Raw genomic sequence first — 26,943 nt, 5'->3', positions numbered from 1 at the left:
GCCCTGTGCCATTCACACTGTAATTTAGGACACTCAGAGGTCCTGTACTGATACTAATGTCATTTAAATACAAATGCTGATGAATTTAAGAATACGTTATTTTGGACACTTTCATTCTACATTAGTACGGAGGCATCACTGGACATTATTTGCAGCAGTTTGACAGCCTCAGAATGAGCCATTTTCTAAACCCTTCCTCTGAACAGTGATCGTCCAATCATAGCTCGGCACGGCAGGCCTGTCAAACTTCTCCAAATACCGAAGTGGTGTTCATATGACGCTAGTAAGTGTTTGGAGTATTTTTTTTCAGCCTTTCCAAAACTAAAAACACAATCGAAGAAGGTTAAGGAATGGATTAAAAAACAGTCGCTAGCATGTCCACCATCAGCACCTACAGCTCACTATCTACAGTAGTAACCTAACTTTACTTCTGCCAGTGTGCCAGAGTTAGCATATCGTTTGTTTCCTTATCATACTTATAAAACAAGGACTATCTGGCTCTACACTACAAGAACAATGCTGTTTCTTTATTTCCATGTCTTGTACTGTACACGGATCATTAACCGGTGAGGATGCTGACTGTTTGCCTAGGACATGCAGCTTAACCCTAAGTCTTTTATCACAATATCATGTATATAGATAGAGCTGCAATGAATAATCAATTAGTTGTCAACAATTAAATGAATCACCAACTACTTTGATGATTGATTAATTGGTTTGAGTAATTTTTTAAGGGAAAAAAAAAGTCTAAATTCTGTCATTTCAGCTTCTTAAATGTGAATATTTTCTGCTTTCTTTACTCCTCTGTGACAGTAAACTGAATATCTTTGAGTTGTGGATAAAACAAGACATTTGAGGACGTCATCTTGGTCTTTTGCATATACCAATCGACATTTTTCAGAATTTTCTAACATTTTATAGACCAAACAACTAATCGATTAATCGAGAAAATAACCGACAGATAAATTAACAATGAAAATAACGTTTAGTTGCAGCCCTATATGTAGCCATCAAGTGCATATTTAGGACCCCTTTACAGGCAGCTATGGCTTACGTCACAGCCTTCGGGTAAGATTTTTAGGAAGCTTTTGAATGGGACGCCACATTTGCTGATCTCTGTCGTAACCCTTGGCCTTCGCAGTGTGCATTACTAATCCACAAACTACTGTGAGCAATTTAGGCGGCAATTCACAAGAACTAATAAAATAGCAAGTGCTGATTGTAATTACAGGAGATCCTTGGGGTTAAACCAGTAGCTCTGTAGTGCAAACAGGGTAGAATGTGATACAATGCAGAAAAACAAAGCTTACCCCTTGAAGCCTCGGTGCTGTGAGGGCTTCCCAGGACTTCCGTTAAATCTCTCTGCCATGCATCTTTTACGGCCGACTTAAAGACTTTCCTATTGTCCAGGTCCTGCAGGGGCCGGAAGTTGTTCCACAGGTACTCGACAGACTTGACGTGGTCCTGTTGCTCCGTTGTTAAGATGGCGTAAAAGGCCTCCAGCTAGATGGAAAAGAGACGGAGAATAGCTATTGAAGCAAAGTTAAAGTGCTTTTGTTACTATGTGTGTGTCTGTGTGTGTGTCTGTGGGTGTTGAATATAATATATCATGCAGGACTGCATTCGTAGCCACTTGCCAGCAGCTGACTGTTCACAACTGGAGCAGAGTATTTGCAAGAAACATTCACACCACAAGCACCAGCAGGCACGGACCTCAATCATCATCCTGGCTACCTACCGGGCTGTAACTTCTCAATGGGGCAAATTTGTGGCCATTGATTGCCACGAATGATCTCCTGCCGCGCGCTGTAATGACTACACATTACAGATACTGTGGAATCAATGTGTCCTACGCGTGCTTGGAGAAATAAATTACAGGTTCATAAAAGACGATCTGCGAGCGTCACAAACATTGTGCCGGTGGTCAATATTCTTGCAGCAGAAGTCATTTCTGAACAAAAGATTTGTCCTCCTGCAAGTTAATAGAAATTCCACTGAGCCCTGCAAATTTTCTACAGCACAGAACGAACGCTATGGAGGATACGCAGCTGGGTAACCCAAGAATTGTGTGTATAAAAGATGCAGCGAAAGGGACTGTGTATGGGATCAGCAAAAAGCACGGGGCATGATTTGGCATACATTATCGCACCAAAAAATCACAAATGGCAAAAACAGTTGGAGGTAAATTGCTCTAAAAAGCAGATAGGCGAGTGCCTGTAAAATGCTACATGTTGCATTTAATACGTGTTAAACCTTTATCGCAATTATTTAAATTAATGAACATTTAAAATTAATGACCATTTCTGCATTTGAGCAACTTTAATAGTGTGATAACCGGCCTCCGTGTGCAGCAGTGTTCTATTTAAGACCCCTATAGTCACTGTGTCAGACAACAGCATGATATATGTATAAAGGTTATCTCCCACTATCATTCAAATGCCAGTAATTGGCTCCCCCTTCCTGCCTACTCATCCACTATATAGGCAGTTATGGTTTCATATGCAGAGGAGTTGGGGAGGAACGAGGGAGAAAGGGAAGATGGAGGAGAGGTAGATGAGGGGATAAATTGCTTGTGGGCTGATACTGTAGGACAGTATGTGACAGCAGTGATCCACGGACTGTGTGCAAATGTAGCTCATATGGACATGTGTGTGTGGATTTAACGCACCTGTGAGCGGGACAGATACACAGGCCTGGAGAAGATGATCCACTCCACCACCTTGATGCAGGGCGGCGTGGTCAGAGAGCCGGTGTATCGGTAATAACTGTCCACTGACGACGGCAGCAGATCCCTCAGGATGAACGACCTGAGGTTGGTCTCCTTTTCTGGGGAGAGCACGGGAGCAAAAAACACCACATTTTTACCACCTTTGCTAAAAAAAAAAACCTGCATATCTTCAGTTACACCGACACTAACGTAGGCTGTTTCATTTCATTCTCCCTGTGGCATTTTAACCGCTTCCCTGAAACCTCCACTAGTGGAGTGATAGTGACAGCAGTTAAAAGCCTCACCACTTGTTATCACTCAGGCCAGATCTCTGTACTCAGAGATCTCCCTTTGGTCCTCCTTAGAAAGGAGCAAAAGGGAGGGGAGTCAGATAAAATGGCCTGCTCTGACAGCTGATCTGTGGCTGGGTGGTTTTCCTGTTATACGTGTAACAACTGTCGCACGGGCCACGGGGATTAAGACGGATCCAAATGATTAGCGGATCTGTTTCTATCCTCCGTGATCAGAACCAGGAAGAAAAAAACAAAAACAAAAAACAGGAAGATTCATTTATACCCTGTAAATACTCTGTAAATATGGTGCGTGGGCTATGCAAGTGGGCTTGTTTTTTTTACTTGAATTATGACATGAAAAAAACAAATAAAGCTGAATTTATGTCAAATCCAATCTCTCACAGCTCATGAACTTATCTAAAAAAGCAGAGGCTTGGGGTGATGGGACTGATAGGACTACTGAGGCACTGGAAGCCTCGCCCCCCACGCCTCATCTGTACTCAAAGTCAAATTCAGTATTCACAGCCTTTCTTCTCCCCGTCTTCAGACAGCGTACGTGCCCTATTGCTCATGGGCCGCCGAGATGCTGATGGATGGATGACTGTGGGATAACGAGCGAGCGGAAAACCAACCACCCTAACGGGGGAGGAGGAGGCGAGGAGCATTTAGCAGCCGGCACAGGAAGAGAGTCCAAAAAAAGAAAAGAAGCCCCACACCCACACTGAGCTCTCTCTCTCAGCTGGGAGATGAGAGATACGGGCGGTGTTAGCACGAACATCTGTGATGGGTTCAGACACTTCTGGAAGGCTGACGGAGTTTAGTGAAATAATCTAGTATAACCAACATGTTTTGGCAACCTGTCTTTATCAAGGTTATGGCAAAGGAAACGTGTAGCCTAAATGCCTCTGTGAAATTAAAAACCACAGGTGAAATGGCCTCCCAGCTGATAAATACCCGATCAGAAAATAGGCCAATTTCCTTACTGCAATTACTTCAATGGAATTTTGAGTGTAGAAATCTTCACTGAACAAAGCGACCCATTTTTTTCCGATTCTGGGGCCCATTTCACGTGGTTTTTAAGAATCTCTAGTGGCCTCTAAGTGAGCTTTTTTTTCCCCCTCACGTGTTCGTCTTTTCCCCACTTGTTCAGAAAGTTGTAAACGTTTTTTTTTTCACCCCAGTTCTCAACACAAAAGTCAAAACATCCATCTCCAGAAAGTACAGGGAGTGAAATCATAATTAGAAACGACTCAATGAAGCCCGGCGCTAGTCTTATGAAACCAGCGCGGATACGGCGCAATTACTCTACGCTTCTATATATCCTCATTCAATCGGATGTCCTTGACAGTGTGTGATTATACATACAGTAACGGCCGTCAGCGGCAGGTTGTAAAAAACAAGCCATACGTGTCTGTGTAAACAGAGCCGCTGATGCGGTAAAGGATTACAAAAACATCTGCTTACGGTCTACATAAGTCATGCATGCGGCGAAGGCAGCACGCATCAGTAATTTAAGACATTATGTCCATGAAGACAACACAAGACGTTAACAGTTTAAATGTGAATATGAGCCTGCGCAGGAGAGCCCGCGATGTACACACATGTATTGTCTGAGTCAAAATAAAACAGAGTGTTGTCTAATTGAGGCTCAGATGTAATTAATAGCTCTTTCTGTGCGAGCGAAGCTCCTCCGAGGTCTCCTACTGTGGAGCCAATGGAGAGGCGGTATCTTGCAAATTTTGCCTGCGTTTGAAGTTAAACTCCGCTCATATCTTGTGGTTAGACTCTAATTTGGCTACAAATAAAAAAATAAAGACCAAATGCTTAAGCAGCTGAAAGCAGGAGCATCAATCTTTGTTCTACGGCGGTACAGTGGGGGAGGAGCACGCCGTCTGCACTGTCACGAGGAATTTACCCCCAGGATCAACCAAAAACACGAACAACAGCAATGTCAGAGTGATTTTGTAAGGGATAATTGTTTTTTGAATATCCCACATGAACTTAATTCCCATTGTATTATTGTTTCATGCGGAGGAGATTTTGCTCTGACAGTAAATACACAAAACAAATGCAGAGAAACAAATAATAGCACTTTATACTTTCCCATTACTTACCATGATGCACGACTCCTTTCAATCCCTGGATGATGGGATCCACAGCTGGATTGTCTTTTTGCCCCAGCTGCAGGGAAATGTCCAGAGACAGAGGATTACAAAAGGGATTACAAGACTAGAATAATAATCTAACGTAATGACTAAGGACGATCAATATGAACAAAATACAGGGCGTGGACACAATGAGGGCAACGTCTCTACGGAGCAATATAATCTAGCAGCATCTAATCTCATCTAGTATTATTGTGTAGTCTGTGATGTTCATTTTTTTTTTGAGAGAGATTTTGAAGGTTAACGTCACAGATGAGTTGATTCAGTCCTCCGGTCGTTTAAGAGGCTGTTGTTTCTGCTGTTGTGCTGGGTGACTATACTGAGGGGCTCAGGGAAGACATTTATTAAACTTTGGAAGCATTTTCTTTCCTACTTTTAACTAAATCTTGTATCCAAACATTAAGTACACTACCCTCACCCTCTGAGTGTTTTTCATTTTTTTTTTTTTTATTAATTATTATTTATTTTTTTGGTATTTGTTTTTGTGTATTGTTGCATTGTTCTTGTATTTGTATGAACGTCTGTGTGTACACTGGACTTAGTGTATTTTGTCAAGCTGTTGTTGATTGTTGTGATTTACTTTGTGTTGCGACATGTTGAAAAAACTCAATAAAAAGAATCTAAATAGATAACTATATTCAAATGTGTATTTTTTTCATGGCATTTACTACCAAATGCCTCGATTATCAGTATTCAATGCTTCCTTGAGATATATATATATATTTATCTACACTTTTTTTTTGCTTTTTATGCCTTTATAGATAGTGACAGAGACAGTATGACATGCGATTTACTTTGTGTCGCGGGTCGGATTCAAACCCCGGGCCGCTGCGGTAAGGACTCAGCCTTGGCTCTACCAGGTGAGCTGCAGCGGCACCCCAAGTATGTAATATTTATTTTGACACATTGATATTATTAAATTGTACAAAGAATCAACTTGAGAGTACCTGTGTACCAACACAACACCATGAATAAATGTATTTATATGTATTATTTTGGTGAGACATTGAACACATCTGATCATTTTCTGAGTGTTGTATCCTTCTGTAGCCGGTGGTATCCAGTAACCGTATTAGCTTAACTGTCTCCAGACGACCAACACCAGTGCTGATTCCCTCCTTATCTTTAATGCCTACTGTTAATTCCTTGAAATGACAGATATTGTTCAGCGCCGGCATTCTGCAATATTCCCAATGTCCTACTTAAGAGACAGGACCGGACAAAACAGTATTGGGATGCGGGGACCGATCTTCTCCTTGCTCGACATTAATTCAGGTCAGTCAGAGGAGAATAATTGTGTGGAACTGAATGCTGAATGTGGATAATATGCACACCTTAGAGGCCATTAATAGGCCTTTGGGGAGCACGGGAAGAACTCCCCTCATTGATTAGAAATGGTAAATCTGAGCCAATGTGTGTGTGCCCGCTTAAAAAACTCTCGCACTGTAAACTGCTATTCAGCGCATTGTGTATGGCGGTGCTAATTGCAGTAAGCAATAGGGCTGTCAGGACCCAGCGGAGGCATTTAGGTCCTCGTACACACGCGGTTTATCAGTGTCTGAGAGCAGACCTACATTACAAACACCTGTGTCCCCATTCCAGCCTCCCTCTTCCTGAGAGCTGACCCCTGCCTATATGCTATTAAGCTGAAAGTTAGCCCGCATTGATTGCCTGCCATCAATCGCAAAAGATACCGCTAATAGAAATTAAGTGTGTAACGTGCTGCTGGTGTATGCTTTTTCACGGCTCATAAATCTCTGAGGTGTTTTTACTGTTAACAGAAATTAGGACCATTCTTGTCCATTAAGAGCTTATGTGTGCAGACCTTCAGGGGACAATTTGTAGTATCTCGATAAGCAATCTGCAATGTTGCCACAGAAAACAAGAGAAATAATCAGCTGCCAGCTGAAAAGAAACTCTCCTATCACAACACAGGTGCCAAAGAGCATTTCTAATAAATATTTATCATTTACTGACCTCAAAAACTCATTCACATCTTCATCCTTCTCATAATTGGACTAATGCAATTACAACTATCCCCTTGAGGTCATAATTGCCTCACCGTTTTGCCGTGTCCCGTTTCTAGCCTATCTGACTCTTACTCTTATTTTCTTGGTATGATTTTCCTATTTTCCTCTCGTTTTCTGTCAGTTTATGTTCATCCGCTCTCGTTATTTTTATTCACTTATCTTTGTTTTGTCATCTATTTCTTACAGTTGGCAGTAAGCACGATTTGTGGTAAAAGTCATTTTATGAAAAAGGATATTTTCCATCCAGGCAATACGACCAACAGCTAAATAAAGAGCCATTACAAAGGTTTCCCTTCAGAGCAGAAAACGATGCTGGATGCATCTTAAAGCATGATCATAGTGGGTTTCAACAAGAGTAAGGGTACGATCCAAATTGTACACTTTTTCTTACAGTGCGTACTGTTGCATGCAGTATGCATACAATTGGGACATACTACTTCCTCATAACATTGTGCCTTGAACTATGACCCTCTTGTTCATATATCTGCTGCGCAGAGGACTGTGGGTCAGAATAGCCATAAAAGCATGCTGGCTTACGTAAAGCAAAATGAATGCGACCGGATGTAGTAGGACATCCTGGTATATTTGGCACGTTGCATTTGATATACTATGTATTGGGACATACTAAATCTTTTTCTGGCATACTAAATAGTATGGTAGTATGGGTATTGGAACGCACAACAAGAGTCTAGCGGCTCCAAAGAACGTATATTGCCAAGAAGTGAAAGTCAATTGTTCGATCCATTGTAACATCAGCGCCCAGCAGCCGAGCTACGCTTCCGCCATTTACGCCAGTAAAACGTCTGCCTAAAAAGTGTCGTACAAAAGTAAAACAAAATTATTTCTATTCTATTGTCATATTCTTCCGAAATGGCCTGTGTTGAACAATAAAATATTATAAATATAAGAACCGCTTTCAGTCCAAAATGGCGGCAGCGGCTACACCGGAGTTTCGTCTCTTTGCTTCTATACTCTCTGTGAGGCTGTACTTAGGCACAGCAGTGCTTTGAGCTAAATGCTAACATAACAACATGCTCACAATGATAACGCTAACATGCTGATATTAAGGAAGTATAATGTTCAACAAGTCTACTATCATATTTTAGCAGGTTTTAATGCAAAGATTTGCTGATTAGCAGTAAAAACAAAGTAGAGCTAAGGATGACGAGAATGCCATCAGTCTTGCAGGTTTTTGATCATGAACCAACTTATTGGAAAAAGAGGAATGTTTGACCTGATGACGACGCTACATTTATCAGATCAAATGAAAACACATTAAAAGGCCCATAACTCTTTTTACTTTCAAATTCCTTATTTTCAAATGAACTGACTTGTTAACTAAATTAACTTGGCACAAGGCTTGACACTACTGTAAGCCATGAATGAAAGATAAATCAGATATTTTATTACATTTAATAGCTTCAACTGTATTTTAGTTGTAAATGCTTTGGTTCTATTTGAAAGAGTTTGAAAGAGTGCTGTCCTCACTCGTCTTTGCCAAGAGGTCAGGTCAGGTCAGGTCAGGTGCACACAGGGGCCTTTCTAGTATTTGAGGACATTCGGGGCTGTTACAGACCAGGGGCGTTTTGTTTTGTGCAATTAATTTGCATGGCGATATATTTTTTTGAACTGTTGTCAGAAAGAATATTGAATATTGTAATTCTTGTTCGGAACAAGGGCAACTTTTCTGAGCATTTGCAACCGTGAATAAAGGCATCAATCAATCAGGTTGTGCAGAATGGATTGTGTTGCACCTCTATTTATGAGGATTATAAAACAACAACACGGAGGCTCCGTAGTCCGAACCGAGCCGGCAAACTTTATTACTCCTTCCAACCTTGACTAAGGCAGTGAATACCAGATCCACTCCTTCCATTCTTAACTTTCACAATGAAAGTCTTAGACATATAAAAATTCGCCGGAGAATATTTAGCATTTTCACGCCGTCACGCCCCACGGTGTGTAAAAGTCTTCAGCCCGGAACGCTGTCGGGGGGGGGGGGGGGTCTCTATTAGTCTATTTTGATGCTTTTTTATGCAGTCTGGCACCTTATTTATATTAAAAGTACCCATTGTGAATCCATTTATTTCCATTGTGAATTTGAAAATGGCATCCTACAGTGGGTTAAGTTGAATATCACTGCCTTAGAATCTATGTTTAAGTGCACTATAAGTATAAGTGCACTTGTGTAGTCTCGGTTTTCTTCAGACTACATTTGTCTTGACCTTCAGACTCAGTGATACCTTACCTCAAAGAAGACGGCCATGGCAGCAATGATGCGTCGTTCCTTGATGGCAGCGCTGAGGCTGTCAAAGTCATCTGAATTGTAAAGGTAGATCTGCATCTGGGATGGGAAACAGAGCATAAACAGCTTGAGGAGTGGACAAGGAGAACCAACAGTCCCTGTCATCAATCACTTGGACGCACTGCTGAGGAGCTGATGAAAAGCTGTTTTGAGGGGCATAAAAGAGGGTGTATTTATCACTCCCATAAATCTCCCATAATCTGTGTCATTCCTTTTTGTGTTGTGCCACTCCTGGGGGATGCTGGAGAAATACAGCATCCCATACCTCAGGGCGACTGTCCTCACAGAGACAAGTCACGAGCTGAGAGGAAAGAACTGGAGGAATGTGCTCTTTTTCCTGTGGTGAGATCTAACACAACGCTCTGCTTTTGCTTCCAATTACCTTAAATCACCCACAACATCGCCCTCTGATTCCACAACAGAGCTTAGGGATGTGTGTATGTAACGTGAAAGCCATCATACAGTACGCCGAATACATCATATACCTGTCATGGCTCCGGCTCCCAATAAAAAAAAATATTTTCATTCCTTTCATTTCAAAGCAGACACATTATGGTCGTGCTGATCAAAATCAGCAAATGATTCTAAAAGTAGCAATTGGAGCTGTCCATCATCTCGCTGTCGAGCCTCTTCAAAATGAAAAAGCCTTTCATGTCACTGAACCGAGTTAATTGGCAATAAAAAAAGGTCCTAGATGTTGATTTAATTAAAGGGTATGCTTGGCTTTTTTCTTCTTTCAAAGGAAAATCACGTGTAAAAAAAAAAAAAAAAAGCCCCAGCCACAATTGGTTGTGCTGAAAACAGATGCAAAAAGTCTAAATAAATAAGCGTATAACAAAGGATAAATCCATTAACGCGTATAAAAGACCTAATCCAGGTACGAAATGACTCAATCCAGATCATTTAAGTTAATCAGTTTCCTTCAGAGTTCCTTTAACTGCAGCCTTTAATGGAACTTATTTGTTGTGCGAGAACTCGGCGAGGGAGAAGCTCGAGCCATTCATCACCCTTCAGATGTTATTAACTACATTACCCAATTAAGCTGGCCCCCTTAGGCTTCATTTACTCACTGACAGCGGCTCACGTGACCCGCTCTTATTAACGGGCACACTGGAAAAAACGTGATATTCAATTGTCAAACACTTTTCACGGCAGCCAATAAAAACAAATGTTGCCGAAAGCGATTTGAATCACTTGATTGCACGCTTCGTTTCACTGTATGGTTGCGAGCTCTGGCACGAAACCCCCCCCGCCCCCATCGTCGGAGTAAACTTCCTTCAGATATCGCTGGAAGTTGTTGATTTAAAGCAGGACAGACAGGTGGTCTGACCAATCTGTAAGCTCTCCTAAAACATTCAGACACATTCGTACATGTTTGTTTCTGTCAGTGCAAAATTGACCACACTTGTTGTTTTCGGGAGAAATATGTAAAGACAAATCTGAAAAATGATTAGTACCAATAACCAGCAACAGCTGGCGAGAGACCAGAGGTAATGGGAGGAAAAACTGAAAGACAAACAAAACATTATTTGAGCTTTATAATTCACCTCCGGTTTCCTCTGTAGAGCAGAAGGCCCACAAAGTGAGTGCAAACACGAGCTTCTGAAAAGCTGCTCTGCATTCCCAAGTTCCATTTAAGCACAAACAGGTGAAAAACAAAGTCATGTTTGGCATGATTTCCCAAGACAGCGAGATATTGAGGCAAGACAAGCAAACTACAAGAAATAAAGTTTGTGTGCGCGGAGAGATCTTAAGATTTATCACAGCAGCGCAAATTTATTCTCCTTTTCCTTACTTTATTCTTTACCACTGTGCCGCTGCAGCATTTTGTTGTTAACAGGGAAATGTGTCTTCCTTTTTTTATATTTCACAGTATGATTCTCTCATAACCATCTACCTTATCCTTTCACTTTGAGCACCTACTAAGTGCTACAGCATTCATTTTCAAGATAGAGTAAGTGTCACTGAGTTTGTACAGTAGGTGTTACTGAACTAATACCTGAAACTTGGTGTTTCGCAGACAGATTACTGACGGAGAACTGAGGACGGCACACGAGAGTATAGGACGAGAGTGGATTATGTGTGAGTAAACAACTAATTATAATCCATGTATGTGCATTTAAAACAACAACACAGCCTAACATTTGCACAAAGATTCACTACAAGATTCACTTGACTTTGCCCATTTTCATATTGACCTAATGCTAACACTGCTAAACAAATACCTGGTAAACACACATTACAACTGGTCCTTGTGTTAACAGCCAACGGCAACACAAAAAAAGCCCTCGAGTTGTTTGTCTTCCATCGTATGGCTACTTATTAACACATATCCACGATGTTGATCATGTGTTACTGTTGCTAACTTGATGGCTGTTGCGAGTCAGATGCTACAAACACACGTCATTATTTCATCCTTTTATTGCCCAGAGAGCTCCATGCACTGAAACTTAACACATGCAAAACACAAGCAGGTGAAGATTCACCAATTCTGATTGCACGATTCCAATATTATTGCTTATTACACGGCTTTGTTGAATACTCGATTCTGATTCGTCAATCACGGCGCGGCTCGCTGTACATCATCCCTAACATATTTTCTATACACCTAGCGTTTAAGATAACAAAGCACTCGTTCACTCATTTTCCAACACCAATGATTGGTTGTTGGCTTCAGTAACTCCATGTTGGGCTGCACGATTTATCGAATATTAATCGTGATCATGATTTTGGCTTCCAACAATTAAATGAACATGATCCGACTGCGATATTAACATCTAAAAATGCATGCTCAGCTCATAAAAATCTCCGCTGCATATCAAATCAAGCGCCTCCTAAACCATCAGCCAGCCACCAGGGGGTGATCCAGATGTTTTGGCTTCACTTTTAAGGGAGCTGTCATAACTGCTGTGTGTTTACCCTACGGCGTCAGTCTGTGAAAAACGTTCCTGAATGTTGTGGCTGCAGAATAGAAGAGTATTAATAGGGCTGCACGATTATGACCGAAATGATTATCACGATTATTTTGATCAATATTGAGATCACGATTATTATAGCGATGATTCATTGATTTTTAGGGACAAAATATTTTTACTGCATTTTCACATTTAAATAAAAAGAGCGCTGCTTTCACTTCCATGTTGTGCTGCATTTCAACCGTAAAAAGTTAGAAATGTTACGCTTTTACTTTGTCATTATCATCTATAGTGGTTATTTGTATAAAAACACACAATTCAAATGATTAGGAAATCCTAATTATATATTATAAGCTGCTTAGAGCTAGGGTTAGTGTTAGGAAGTTAAACATGTTATAATTCCCTCTCTAATATCCATTTTATATTGCATTGAAAACATCTCCTTCAAACAACTGGATTTATTCAAGTTTCTCGCCAAAAACTACATTTTACAACATTACATTTGAACGCAACATGATAGAGTTATAATTTACCTAATCACCTAATACAATAATAGCAGCATCATGGGAATGAATTACAATATAATGTTTCTGATTAAGTTAAGCCCTAAGTAATATACTGTACTGCATATTACTCCTTTTGGATCCTTAATTTAAGTTTTATTTTGATGCAAAGATTTGTTAATTTGCAGGAATGTAGCACAACATGAAAGTGAAATTAGTGCTCTGTTAATTTCATTTTGGGGGAAAAGTTTTGGTACAATTTCATTTTGCTTCTAGGAGATGCACCGTGAATAAGGAGGGCCAGTCTTATTTTGATGCAAAGATTTGTACATTAGCAGGAATGTAGCACCACATGACTGTAAAGCAGTGCTGTGTTTATCTAAATATGAAAGCGTGATCAAAATATTTTGTCCCTAAAAATCCATAAATAATCGTGATCTCAATATTGATCAAAAATAATCACGACTGTCACTTTGCCCAAACTCTATGCGGCATGAGGCTCGTTCAGGCGCGTCCATCAGCTTTTAGTTCCATCACATTTATGTATTTTGTAGTGTTTTCTGTGTTCTCTCTATTTAGTATGCGTGTTGAGCTCTCAGGGTCGCCATATCCATCCCCATTAGTCCTGACTGCAGATATGCTTTCAGTGCTACTGGAGCCTTTCCCTTTCTGAAATGTACTGTACTATACACCCACCCTAACACTTCATACATCTGCAGTACTGAGTGCGTACCCGTCCGAAGGTGTGATTTGTAATCCATGTATAATTAATCTAACCTTGGTGACACCCTAATATATTATTAGAAAAGATCTCCTTATGGTACCCTGAGGCAGAAAAAAAAAAAAATCCACTGTTTCATTTTTCATTGTGCTGTTTGAGCGAACAGGTGGTCCATCTATCGATTTCCCCACTTCACTCCCGTGAAAAAGACCGTGGTTAGATTAATGTCAAGCTCAGGAGCCAAAGGCCGAGCAGCCCGTGGTTGCTTTTTTCGTTATTTGTTTTTTTACATGACCATGTTACAAAGGCAGAGCAGCTCTATAATGCAGTTTTTTGAATTTGTCTTTCCACCCCCCTGTACCCAAGTGTGAACTATATTTGTGTTTTCAAGCTCCTGAGCAGGTGGAATAAACACTTTTGAGGTTTTTTTCCCCTCCCACCATAAGAGTAAATACTTTATGCAGTGTGTTATAAGCGACTCAGGGCTGTGAGTGTGACTCATTTGAAGTGGAGAGATAATTAGACGGCAGATTGGAAAACAGTCTCTGTTTAGCAGAGACAAATAAGCCCCCGAGCTCAACCTCCAAGGTCACGCTGCTGCTCAACTCTCCAAGAACAAAACATATACACAACAAAACAAAAAGCCAACCCTCTGCTGTTAAAGATCACCGGGTATGTCAAACACAAACATTTATGGACGTGGAGTTTTGCCGCGCACGTGTAGTGCTGGATGTAATATAATCGCAAATACATCAAACTCTGTCGAGGCATAAATATGAAATATGAAAATGCCACGTCTCACAGGATGAAGCAGTTCAATGGCCAAAGGCTAGATCCTGCATAACCATGTTTCCCCCCTAAAACCATTCATCATTTGATTTCCCGCTTTCACCTTCTGATTCAGAGTGAAATAATACATCATGTTTGATGCATGCAGGCTGACTTATTGATAAAGTGAATCATTTCAGGAAAAAGCAGACCTCCCACTCTGTGCGGCTTCTGCGTTTATGGTGCTCCGTGAAGTACATATACACTATGTAGTTAACAGGAAACATCTTTGCGGATATGTGGATGGAATATTCATTTTTGTACATCCTGCAGCAAAACACTACTGCGTTTCCCGTGAGGATGTGACTGTTAGGTTGCCACGAGTGGCTGCCTTTTGTTGGCCCTATTTTTTTTCTAATTTCTTTGAAATTATTCTATGAAATGATTCTTCTTCTTTGAATTGATTTCTCCACGGTGCTACTTACGAAACGTCAGCCTCGTCGTACTGTATGTATGTCAAGTCAATCCTATCAGGGCTGCATGCTCCTGACATGCATGTTAACAGAATTAAACCGTACGAGAAGAGGGTCAATCCTTTTGAGTTAGGAAAAATATTCAGACGTCCTTTGCATCCAAATGGCAGAGCTGTTGGCTGTTTAAAGTGCCGGTACATTAGCAACAAATCCACATTCAGATTCCCTTCATATGCACAAATACTATAAAGAAACCTTTTTTGTCTGATGTAGCCCTTCAACGAGACCACTAGTTGTTTTTTTTCTATGTTCCCAAATGTGTTTTTTTTTTAATACATTTTGAATTGATGGTTATTTAGCCCTATTAATTTATAAACATGTATAGGATTATTATATTTTTTTCATACTATACAGCAGTCATTTCCAAACACTGGGTCGGGAACCACAGATTGGGTTGCAGGAGATTTTATTAAGGCCGTGACACACCGAGCCGACGGTCGGCCGTCGGACAGTTTGGCAACAAATTTGTGGACATATCTTTTTGTTTTTGCCAAATCACTATATTTGTTCCTTCTTTTTATAAGCTCAGCTGCTTAACGATCTTTCCACGTGGCCCCTGGCAGGTATGCATCATTATCCTTCCTTATAAAGAGAGCATCATCCTTTCATATTTCGAACACATGCCTTGTAATCCATGTTCTCCGACAGAGAGGTCGATGCAAAAAGCCTTGGCCTACACACAAAAACATGTTAAGCCACAGATCTATATTTCACATCTATAAACGATGCATCTGGAGGGCACCGTTTTCTTCCTCTTGCTCAGCTGTTTTTTTTTTTTTCAAACGGCTGCCTGAATTGGTCATTAAAGAGAATCTCATTGTCTTATTTAGAAGCACCCCATCAAAGGGGAGCCATATATACGCACAACAGCTTTATAATGGCTGTATATAATCCGGTGCCCTTTAACACTACATTGAACACAAAGTGATGTGGCAAAAATAAATCTAATTACTCAGCCATTCGGCATCAAACGCCATGCTTTGCAGTAGTGAGGGCTCCAAAAGAAACAGGGCCAAGAAACAAACACAGGAGGACTCGAGCTGCGTGTTTGCAGATAGGACGGAGAGCCACGCTGCTAACAGCCATTTCCTGTTTTCACACACTGTTATATTTACACTAATTATTAACCATTTAACAATAGAGGGGACGAAAAAAACAAACATTTTATATAACCCTACAAAATGTAAGAGTGTGACACATTTGCAAATTCATTTTAGATAATGAAAAGAAATGGCATTGTAAATCATAAACATTTGAAAAGGCGCTAATAACTAATTATCTGCACCACATGCAAAGAGTGGGATTTGGGCTTTAGTCCAGGAGCCGGAATAAATAAAACCAAAAGGTTTCAGACTTAATACCCTTTATATCTGAGCTACAAGAGTGGCTGATAATTTATTTTTCTGCTTTCCTTTATTACTTGCAGTCCGTTCTCCCCCTTGTTTCCTTTGTCTATTTGTCTTTTGGCTCTAATTGAGAAATGTGTTGTGACCTCATGTAAAAAAACAAACACTGGAAGAGCAAGAAAAGTAAGAATTTCGTTTAAACTCTACACTGAAACTTTGTTTTTCATCTGCGCCTTTTCACTCTGCTTTCATTGATGTGATATCCTTGACATTCTTATGCATTACCTTAACACACATATCTATCTCCCCACAATCACATATTCTTGTTCTTTATACTTCATACTGTGAACACATCCCCTGATCAATATGTTGCACATTCCTGCACAAAACTGTACAGCTCTTCTACTTGAAAAACAAGATATATTTTTTACGGATTTCTTATATTTTCAATTATAAATTCTTCTATTTTTATATTATATCTCTTGACTTTTGCGCTGTATCTATTGATATGCACCAAAACACCAATGACAAATTCCTTGTATGTGCGCACCTAACTGGCAATAAAACAGTTTCTGATTCTGATTCCTACATTGAATCAGAAGATATTACTTGGGAAGATGTTATTATTGTATTATGATTAACAATTGATCATTAAAGGTGGAAAGTATTTCAAGAAAAAAATGGTCAGAATCGAAGAAGCAGAGGCTGAGATATTTCAAGAGGAGACGACCCCGGGCAAAAGCATTGTTACACTGGTCAATTTTGAGATTTTGGGCTATTTTGCTTCCATAAGATGTGTTCTTTCAGACTAGTGGAAAGAAAACAGCCAAAATACACATTTAGGTGTTTATTTTACTACTCTGTCTTTTTTCCGTCCGTAGATTTCTCCTAAATTCACTAAAAGTTAGCATTAGATAATGCCTCATTTGCATATTTAAACATAATATTTCAAAAACTTGTAATACAAAAAAATAATTGTCTTAATGTAAGTTATTAACTGGGTAAGTTTCATGGTGATATCTATTAGTTAAAGATTATTACCCTATTCATTTGTACTGTCTTCAAAATGCATGGAATTTTACAATCCATATCTTTAAAGGCTGTTTTCTCAAAATATTCAAATATTCTCTCCGCTTCAGTAGCATTTACATAAACCAAACTTTCCAGCTTCATTCATATTTATATTCTGAAGGTTTTCACAGAAGGGTTTTTGTTCATATATGATTCATAGCCTGATTTACGGAACATTTTATTGCTAAAAACATGGCAAAAATTGATTATTTATGGCTGTGAGGCTGTATTTTCTGATTTACATAGTGATAAAAACTAGGGATGGGTCATGATTTTTGATTTTTCATTAAATTCTAAAAAAATCAACTAGTTTATGTGACTATCGTCCTGTCTTAAAAGAATATATTTTCCCTTGTATTAATCGTCGCAGACGCTGCCTGTTAGTAAAGTTACTACCGGTAAAACGTGTGTGGTGCGTTCAGTTCAGCTCTTTTCTGTCAGCGCAGGTGTGTGTGTGTGTGTGTGTGTGTGTGTGTGTGTGTGTGTTCCCAGTGATTGTCGAATAGTATTTTTGCTTGGAACGCACATCTCTAATAAAAACAGATATCCATAATCCCCTCTGTAAAAACCTTTGACTCTAATATGTCAACAAAATGAAACAAGAATTTTGATTCTGGCTTTATTCAACATTCAGATTACTGGTCTGTAAATGGATGCATATTTAATAATATAATGCCTCATTTGCATATTTAAACATACATTTTCAGAAAACCTGTAATACAGAAAAGAATTGCCTTGATGTAAGTAATCAACTGGTGGAGTTTCATGGTGATATCTATTAGTTACATTTTTTCACCAGGGATGTGTCCCCTTAACTATCAGTCACTAGAATGGGTTAAGGTCCAAAAATGCTGGATCCTACACTTCCCATAATGCAAATTCATCTTCCTTCTTGGTAAACACCCATACCTTTCAAACTCCACACCCCCAGTTTGTAACGCAGGGTTTCTGTTATACTATATATCAATAAGGGGGGTTACTTTATTAAGGAAGCCTCTATTTTTCTTTGATTTGACTTTTCAGTGGGTCCATTTCAGCATCATTTGGAAGCCGGCGTTCACCTAAAAATAGCTTTGACCACAGTGAATTTGTTTTTTCTTCTACAATCCTCAGCCTCTTGCCTCTTGGAGATGAGGTACACTGAATTTTTAGAAGCATCAATGTGCTGCCCCCAATTCCGCACCAGGCTCCAATATTCAATATGGACCCTCGTGGCCCCATATTGCACATTTGTCAAAGTGTATTGTAATGACAGGATGCTTTACCTCTACAGGAAACCGTCTGCCATTTACGCTGTGCTCCGAGCCTGCTGATCCATTACTATGGCCCCAGTGAAACTCCATCTTCTCAGCCTTAAAACGCCCCGGCAGTCCAGCGCCTCTTACAAAGTAGTCATCCTTCAGTAGAACAGCAACTGGAGACAAAGAGGGGGTGAAAGAAAAAAGATGGCCTCAAACAAAGAAGGAAAATTAAGTACACTCATGGCAGCTAAAAAAGGAGATAGTGAAAGAAGTGATTCGACAGAAGCATCAGAGCGGCGGTGGCTGCTCAATTTTTTTGCTATCTCAAGATCACACCTTAAATTCTCATTATCTACATTCGCATCTGTTTTTTTTAAATGACAACTCAATTATCTCATTATCTCAAAATAACACATTTCAGTGCTGTGTGTGGCGTTCGTATTTATTCTATAAGCTTCTGATCCTGAGATGATGCATTATGTTATCTCGAAAATATCAAACAGAATCTGTTTTCTATGATAAAATGACACAATGCAATTTCTTACCTGCTTCAGACACTGATTACTTTGTTTATCAGTCATTGTCTCTCCCTGTGACACCGTCGGTATGAACTAACAACTTAGCGAAGATGGAAGACGAGCTCTAATTTGTGTTTCATGCGTACGGGAAACTGTGCAAATGCCACATTTCCTTTTCAAGATCAACTTTTTCTTGATGGAATTGGATGTTAAACAAACTGCTTTGAACACAGACTTGGTTTTTGTTTTGAAATTATTACACAGAAAATATATTTTAATTGGGACTCAATGTGTGCTTGTATGCTTTCATTAGAGGATGTTTAAAGGGGCTTAGAAAATCTCAAATGATTTGGACTCAGGGAGAACGGAGAGGGACATTTTGCTACCTGGCAACCCCGCAGCCTGACATGGTTAGTTTCTGTCGGATGCTCTATGTGGGGAATCATCACCGCTAGATACAAAATCAGCGGTGGGCGCATTCACAATGATGCCACTGATGTGAGCACGCCAGCGTCTTACGGTGGCCTTGACTTCCCATTGGTTAACTGTGGGGAGCTGAGGTGAACGGCTTCAGATAAAAAGTCACTCTCATAAACTTGTTGCATGGTTCGCTAGGAAGACATAATGGCATTCGCCTTCTTTGTTATCGTCTTCCATTACAGCAAGGCTGTAACGCCGAATAGCAAGCATTTTTTAAATTTCCTCTCGTGCAAGGTTATTACCACTTTCTGCACTGCTGGAGGTTTGACATTTTGGTTCCAGAAGATCTTGTAGTGTAGGTGTTTCATTGCAGCATTTTTTGTATGCAGTGATACTATAAGTTATGGTTATTAATGTCCCGTGAAGGCATTGTAATAGTATTTACAGTAACTGTGTTTCATCAGCATTCACACATAAATATGGCTTTAAAAATATGACTTTGCAAGAGTTTATGTGCAAAAATACCGTATTCTATGACATTTAATTTATCGGTGATTTTGTTACAATGAACTGCTGAGTGAGTGTAAATATTAGGGCTGTCAAAGTTAATGCGATAATAAAAAGTTAAGGCAAATTTGTTTTAACGCCACCAATTTCTTCAACGTATTAACACAACTTGTGATTTTTAGGTTGTAGCGGGCTCAGTTTTAAAGTTAGAGTGAAGATACTGGTATCATATGAAACTAGAAAAAAACGAAAGAATCCATTGGTAATCATACTATATATGTCCCACATACACTAAATATTGGTGAGGAATAACTGGCATGGCCATTTTCAAAGGGGTCCCTTGACCTCTGACCTCAAGATATGTGAATGAAAATGGGTTCTGTGGGTACCCACGAGTCTCCCCTTTACAGACATGCCCAGTTTATGATATTCACATGCAGTTTGGGGCAAGTCATAGTCAAGTCAGCACACTGACACACTGACAGCTGTTGTTGCCTGTTGGGCTGCAGTTTGCCATGTTATGATTTGAGCATATTTTTTATGCTAAATGCAGTACCTGTGAGGGTTTCTGGACAATATCTGTCATTGTTATGTGTTGTTAATTGATTTCCAATAATAAATATATACAATGATAAGAGTATTAAATACTTGACAAATCTCCCTTTAAGGTACATTTTGAACAGATACAACAATGTGCGATTAATTTGCCATTAATTTGCCATTAATTTGCCATTAATCATGGAGAATCATGCGATTAATCACAATGAAATATTTTAATCGATTGACAGCCCTAGTAAATCAACGGTGAGTATATAAGTTCAGATTTTAATTTGATACGTCTTCACATGGCCTGAGGTCTCTATCACCGTATTTCATTTCTGGGAACATTTTCTCTGAATATAGTCAAAGTTTTGGTCTCAATTCTAAACTAAACCAAAGTGTGAAAACTAAAATTAATTGAATTTCAAAATGATTTTGCTTATTTTGTGGAATTTGTCATTTTCCTTATGAGCTTGCTTGCTTACTATTAGGTTATTCAATAACCAAATAGCCCTTCTGTGTGTAGTTTGCATGTTCTCTCCCCGCTTTCCTCCCACAGTCCAAACACATGCAGGATAGGTTAATTGTTGCCTTTAGCGCATGCTTAGCGCGGTTACAGACAATGGAGGGATGGAATAACTCAATATTCAAGTAAATGTAGTTCCTAGTTTTCAATATAATTTTTTTTTTTATCCAATATTCTCTTCTTACCTATCAAAAGCCTGTGATTCAGAAAGAGAAGCAGGAATAAAAACCTTTCAACTGCATGAGAAATATTTCTGCAAAATTGAACTCTGCAAATATAAGCCGAGAATTTAACCTCAATAACCTGAAAAAATTATATCTTTTACTAGACATTGGTGTTCGCCTAAAAAGAGCTGATAATCTCAAACGGCACAATAACATATGACACCACAGCTTTTGTATGTTGTCGCTATCTGCCACAAAAAAAAAGGTCCGGTAACTTCAAAATGTCTCATTTCGTTGGAGAAAAAATGTCATCGTTACTCGCTTTTAGCCCTTTTGAAATCCTGCCGTGGCTTTCTGAGAGGGGTTTTCTAATGGTCATAACATTTCTCACAATTTATAATGGGCCATGTAATCCTCCTCCTGAGGTTAAAACAGATATTACTGCTGCTATGAGCTTTTTTACATGACAACAGCAATTTGGATTCCCCTTAAAAGTTCAGCCTGTCTGCTTTTTTTCTTCCTGGAAGCCAACATTTGTAAACGTACTCAGCGGTGTCATGTAAGGGCGACTTTAAGCTGCAGTAGTTCTCCTAGTTTTCCATGACATCCAAAAAAAAACCACCATCATGACAAAGCACATTAGCATCCTTCTGCTGTCCTGGCTGATCTTACATGTATCTATAACCATTTTATTATCCCATCTACGTTTGACATCATTAGCCAGATTAGAGCCGGTGCTGTGTCGGCTGATCCCCCCCAGAACCCTCTGATACGGACGGCCCACTTTTAATCATATCACACAAAGTGAACCAAGAGGATGAGCATATTTGTACAAGCAAACAGACTGTCAGTAAACACAGATGACATGATGAACAAGCTGTGCAGAGGGAACGGATGACATCAAGGTAAGTGAAACAGATCACCATGCGGTGATTACTAGCTAGGAGGAATCGTGACGAGAGCGAGATCCAGAGAGAAGAGGAGGAAGAGAGAGACGAGGAGATCTGAAGAGAGGAGAACCTTCGTGCGATGAGGGATGAGCTGAGCCCCTGTCGTGAGGCAATACAGAATCTGCCAGCAGCATTAACGTGCCAGTGCTGCTTAAGCTGATGACCCACAGTACGAAGGAAAATGTCTCAGATGGAGCAGATTTACGAGATTGAAAGCATCAGGTCAAAGCGAAAAATCCGTCGGAAAGAACGACCCGTCATCATCATGATCATACATGTGCAACTCTTTTGCAAAAAACGCATACATATATTCACAAGGATGGTAATGAATCCCTGTTTCTGCTGTTGTTCTAGTAGTGTAATCCTGTCTGCAACACAAGGAAAGTCAAGGAAAGGGGATGCTGGCTGCTGGTCATGGGAGTTTCATTAGAAATGCGGCCCTGGTTGTGTTTGAACCCTCCAACAGCAGAGCAGGAATTAGAAGCTAAGCCAAAAAGACCTTGAATCACAGCCAGTGAGAGAAGGGGAGTGTGTGTGAAAGTAAATCCTTGATCAATGCAAATGTCTCTGGAGGCCCTCCGATTCCTCATGAATTCGGTTGAGAGTTGTTTGAAATTTTTACTGAGAAATGTTTTGTTGAGGAACGCCGCTTGAATGGCGGCAAATCAGCTCGATCTCAAAGCGGGTCAAGGCACAAGGGAATGTTGTGAAATCAATCTCGATGAACTTCTGAAGATCTATTCACTCAGTTCTTAATTACAACATTGACTTTTAAATAGCATGAAGGATGTTAGAGCCCCTCTGTGCAGGATTGGAACATTTGGACCTCAGCACCCCCTAGTGACAGCATCAAAAAAAAAAAAAAGACACTGGCTGTTTTCGAAACCGCATACTATACTAGTAGTACGTACTGATTTGGCCAAAATGTAGTATGTAGTATGCAGTATGCGAACAAAAGCAAAATCTCCAGTATGCCAGAAATACCCGGATGACGTACTGATTTGGAAAAATTCTCCAGTATGCATCGGACCAGTCTATCTCGCCTACTGTATCCCACAATGCAAAGCGCCGGAACAGCACAGGCTACGGGTATAAAAACAGCAGCCAGAAGCTGCTCTTTTTTTACGTTTTCTGTAGCCATTTCAACACTAAATTCACTTCTGAACGTTTTTGAGGCGAGAAATCAACTGTGTAGATTATTAATATCGGCAGTTTTACGAAGTTAGATGGCGAATCGAACATTTGTTCCACCGTTGTCGGAGTTTAGAAGCTCCACAGAATACCGTGACAGCCAGCGAGCGCCTGCCCGGGTCGCTGCCAGCAAGCCGGGTAGTCACGCTCAGAGACCGCTATGAGCTGCTGGAGCTCTCTAGAGACCGGTCTGTAGACGAGAGGCTTTGATTTCCTTGTTGACGGATAGTTTGTTTAAATATCACAACACAGGTATCCATTATAAATTAACAGGAACCTGTGTTTATTTGCCTTTTTTCGAGTTAAAAAGCTCCACAATCACCCGCGGGCGTAGCTCGCTGGAGAGCCGGCCAGTGACGCTCACAGAGCGGCTGCAGAGCAGCAGAGTGGCGAGAGAAGATGAGAGGAGAGGAAGAGGAGAGAGAAGAGGAGAGAGAAGAGGAGAGGAGAGGAGAGAGAAGAGGAGAGGAAGAGGAGAGAGAAGAGGAGAGGGAAAGAGCAGCTTCTGACGGGGCAGAGAGGTTCCTGATGAGACAACATGACACTTTTTTAACATGTCTCTAATATCTGGAGGGAGATCAGTCCTTTTGCTGTAACTGAAAAAGCAGTTTGAGTAAAGTAAACGTTGTGGATGAATGTTTTATATTTCCCGTCTCTCCTCGTTGATGAACCTGTTTGTCGGACTTCTTTATGAGCTGTCAGAATAAATAGTTTAAACCTGCAGTATCTTATAAAGTAAACAAGCACAACATAAACAACAAAATCAAAGTTGTATTTTTTGATAATATTGTAATAGTGGTACAAGTTAGTTTTTTTGTCCTGTGCTTTAAGAGCTGGTTTGAAGGCTTAAGCCTCGTCTAGCATACTGCTAAATACATCACTTTAACTGTCACATACTGCATACTACTGAGGAACGCAGTATACAGTATGTACTGTATACTGCATACTGCGCTCCTCAGTAGTATGCAGTATACGGTTTCGAAAACAGCCACTGTCAGGGTTTTTTCCTGGCTCAGAATGGGCCTGGCCGGGACTACGCACGCCAGTTAAGTATGATCGGTCCATGGACAGTACAGGCTATGAGTCGGTATTACCTAATTTAACAGGAATCTATGCTTTCATCCTATCATTTCTGATGATTTGATAAACACAGATGTCTATAAAGTGCTGCAGGAATAAGTCCTAAAACCCAGAAATGAGTCAGCATTTTAGATTCCTGAAATAAGGTATGTGGTTAACACAAGCTTCAAGATCAAAAGTTAACGGAATAATAACACGTTAGCGCAAATTTTTTTTTTTAGGTTGTAGCGCGCTCAGTTTTAAAGCTAGAGTGAAGATACTGGCATCATATGAAACTAAAAAAACAAATGGATCCATTGGTACCAACTACGGGTGGAACGGTTCAGAAAATTCACGGTTCGGTTCATATCACGGTTTTGGGGACACGGTTTTCGGTTCGGTTTCGGTACATTTATGTTACAGCGAGGAGGTCATGTTGTAATTTCAACATGCTTTTCATTTATTTGGCAAAAATAAGTTAACAAATGTTTGCCTTAACAAAAGTATGGCTTACATAAAGAACATAAACACTTCTTTACTGTCAAATCTGAAATGAAACAATAGGTCTTCTACAGTAATTAGTGCAAATGTTATTTTCATATTGGGGGCGGCTGTGGCTCAGAGGGTAGAGCAGGTTGTCCACCAAACGGAAGGTCGGCGGTTCGATCCCCAGCTGCTCCGGGTCACATGTCGATGTGTCCTTGAGCAAGACACTTAACCCTAAATTGCTCCCGAAGGCATAGCCATCGGTGTGTGAATGAGTATTTAGATTAGATCCTGATGGGCAAAGTTGGCACCTTAGCAGCCTCTGCCATCAGTGTGTGAATACTGACATGTAGTGTAGAGTGCTTTCGCATTTACCACATAAATATGATGTAATTATAGACTAAGGCCATCAACATAAATTGAAGCTTAAGCATAACTATACTAAAAAGAAGAACAGTATAACATACAGTATGTCTCAATTCCCTGATTATCAGCTCTATATTGAAAGATTAGTTTGTCCACTGTGCAGTATTTGGAAAGGAATACGGTTGGATATCTGTGCCACTGTGTTATTTAAAAATAATTAATAAATATATAACACATTACAGGGATTGTGCTGCTGGAATTACTGTAGAGTGGCTCAAGTAACGTTAATCATATGCTGAAATCCAGCGTCCTCCATGACTGCATAAGTCTGCATATCTTTCACTATAAACCTCCCCAAAGCTGTAGTTGTGTTTTTTGCCCTGTCTGAATCTGCATGTAGAGGCTGGTTAAATGCTGCGGGGAGAAGGAGCTGCTATTTCCTACCCGACTCTCTTCTCCTTGCGCTATCAACGGACACACGTGTTGCACAGTGCTCACACAGTCGCTGTTTAATCCAACACTTTTTTCCCGTCATTTTCATAGGCAACACTAAATCCGTAATGCTCCCATACAGCAGAGCGAAACGATGCTGGTGGATCTTGTACTTTATCGTGTCCACTCGCCATTTCCTAAACTGACTGACAGCCGCACTCTGCACTTCATCCGTGCCAACTGAGAAGGAGGCTGGGTCCATGGATGTATTAAGAGAACAGCTGGGTCACGCTTCATCAACGCGTCATATCTTTGGGGTACAACACATGCGCACTAAAATCTCGTCTACATTGCCAAAATTGAGTCAATAGCAACGCGCGACCACAGCTTCAGTTACACTGCGCATGTGTTATACCCCATACCTCAAGACCCATGTCCGCCTGTGTCCCAGCCTTCTTCAATAGGCCTTGATTTCTAGTGTGACAATAAACGGGAGCATAACTCTACATGAAAAAAATACACAATCGGCCTCATAACTTATTTCAAATGAACCGAACAATTCATACGAACCGTGACTAGCGAACCGAAAGGTTTGGAGTTTTTACCTGAACCGTTCCATCCCTAGTACCAACCATGTCATACTAGCTTGTATGCCGGTCATAGTCAAGTCAGCACATTGACACACTGACAGCTGTTGTTGCCTGTTGGGCTGCAGTTTGTCATGTTATGATTTGAGCATATTTTTTTTTGCTAAATGCAGTACCTGTGAGGGTTTCTGGATGATATCTGTCATTGTTTTCTGTTTTTTAATTGATTTCCAATAATAAATATATACATACATTTGCATAAAGCAAGAATATTTGCTCACTCCCATGTTGATAAGAGCATTAAAGTACATTTTGAACAGATAAAAAAAGTGTGATTAATTTGTGATTAATCGTGATTACCTGTGGACAATCATGCGGTTAATCACGATTAAATATTTTAAAACTTGCTTATCCAGCGCCAGCCTCAGGTGTAAAATGTAGCGGCCGTGGATGAGAAGGAGTTGGCTGTTGGAAGTAAAAGACGTATTTAAGTTTATGTTCTGCAGTTGTACAGTTGTTTAATAAACTGCTATTAAACACATAAGGAGGGGAATTGAATTGCTATTTTATTCTCCATTCTTATCATTTTGGCGCTAGTG

General features: G+C 40.1%; 1 protein-coding gene across 2 annotated transcripts in view; it reads right to left on the bottom strand.

The window, feature by feature from the left end:
- ca16b (carbonic anhydrase XVI b) overlaps positions 1-26,943 on the bottom strand; it is a 138,990-nt gene that overhangs the window by 38,466 nt on the left and 73,581 nt on the right. For both annotated transcript variants that reach the window (XM_074645640.1, XM_074645631.1), the window contains exons 4-8: positions 18,623-18,771; positions 9,444-9,539; positions 5,115-5,181; positions 2,669-2,826; positions 1,311-1,503 (exon numbers count right to left, since the gene is read on the bottom strand). In XM_074645640.1, coding sequence (XP_074501741.1) covers positions 1,311-1,503; positions 2,669-2,826; positions 5,115-5,181; positions 9,444-9,539; positions 18,623-18,771 — 663 coding nt within the window. The remainder of the gene's footprint in view (positions 1-1,310; positions 1,504-2,668; positions 2,827-5,114; positions 5,182-9,443; positions 9,540-18,622; positions 18,772-26,943) is intronic.

Source organism: Sebastes fasciatus, chromosome 1 (genome assembly GCF_043250625.1).
Source record: "Sebastes fasciatus isolate fSebFas1 chromosome 1, fSebFas1.pri, whole genome shotgun sequence".
Lineage (NCBI taxonomy): Eukaryota > Metazoa > Chordata > Actinopteri > Perciformes > Sebastidae > Sebastes > Sebastes fasciatus.
This window is presented reverse-complemented; position numbering and strand designations above follow the sequence as displayed.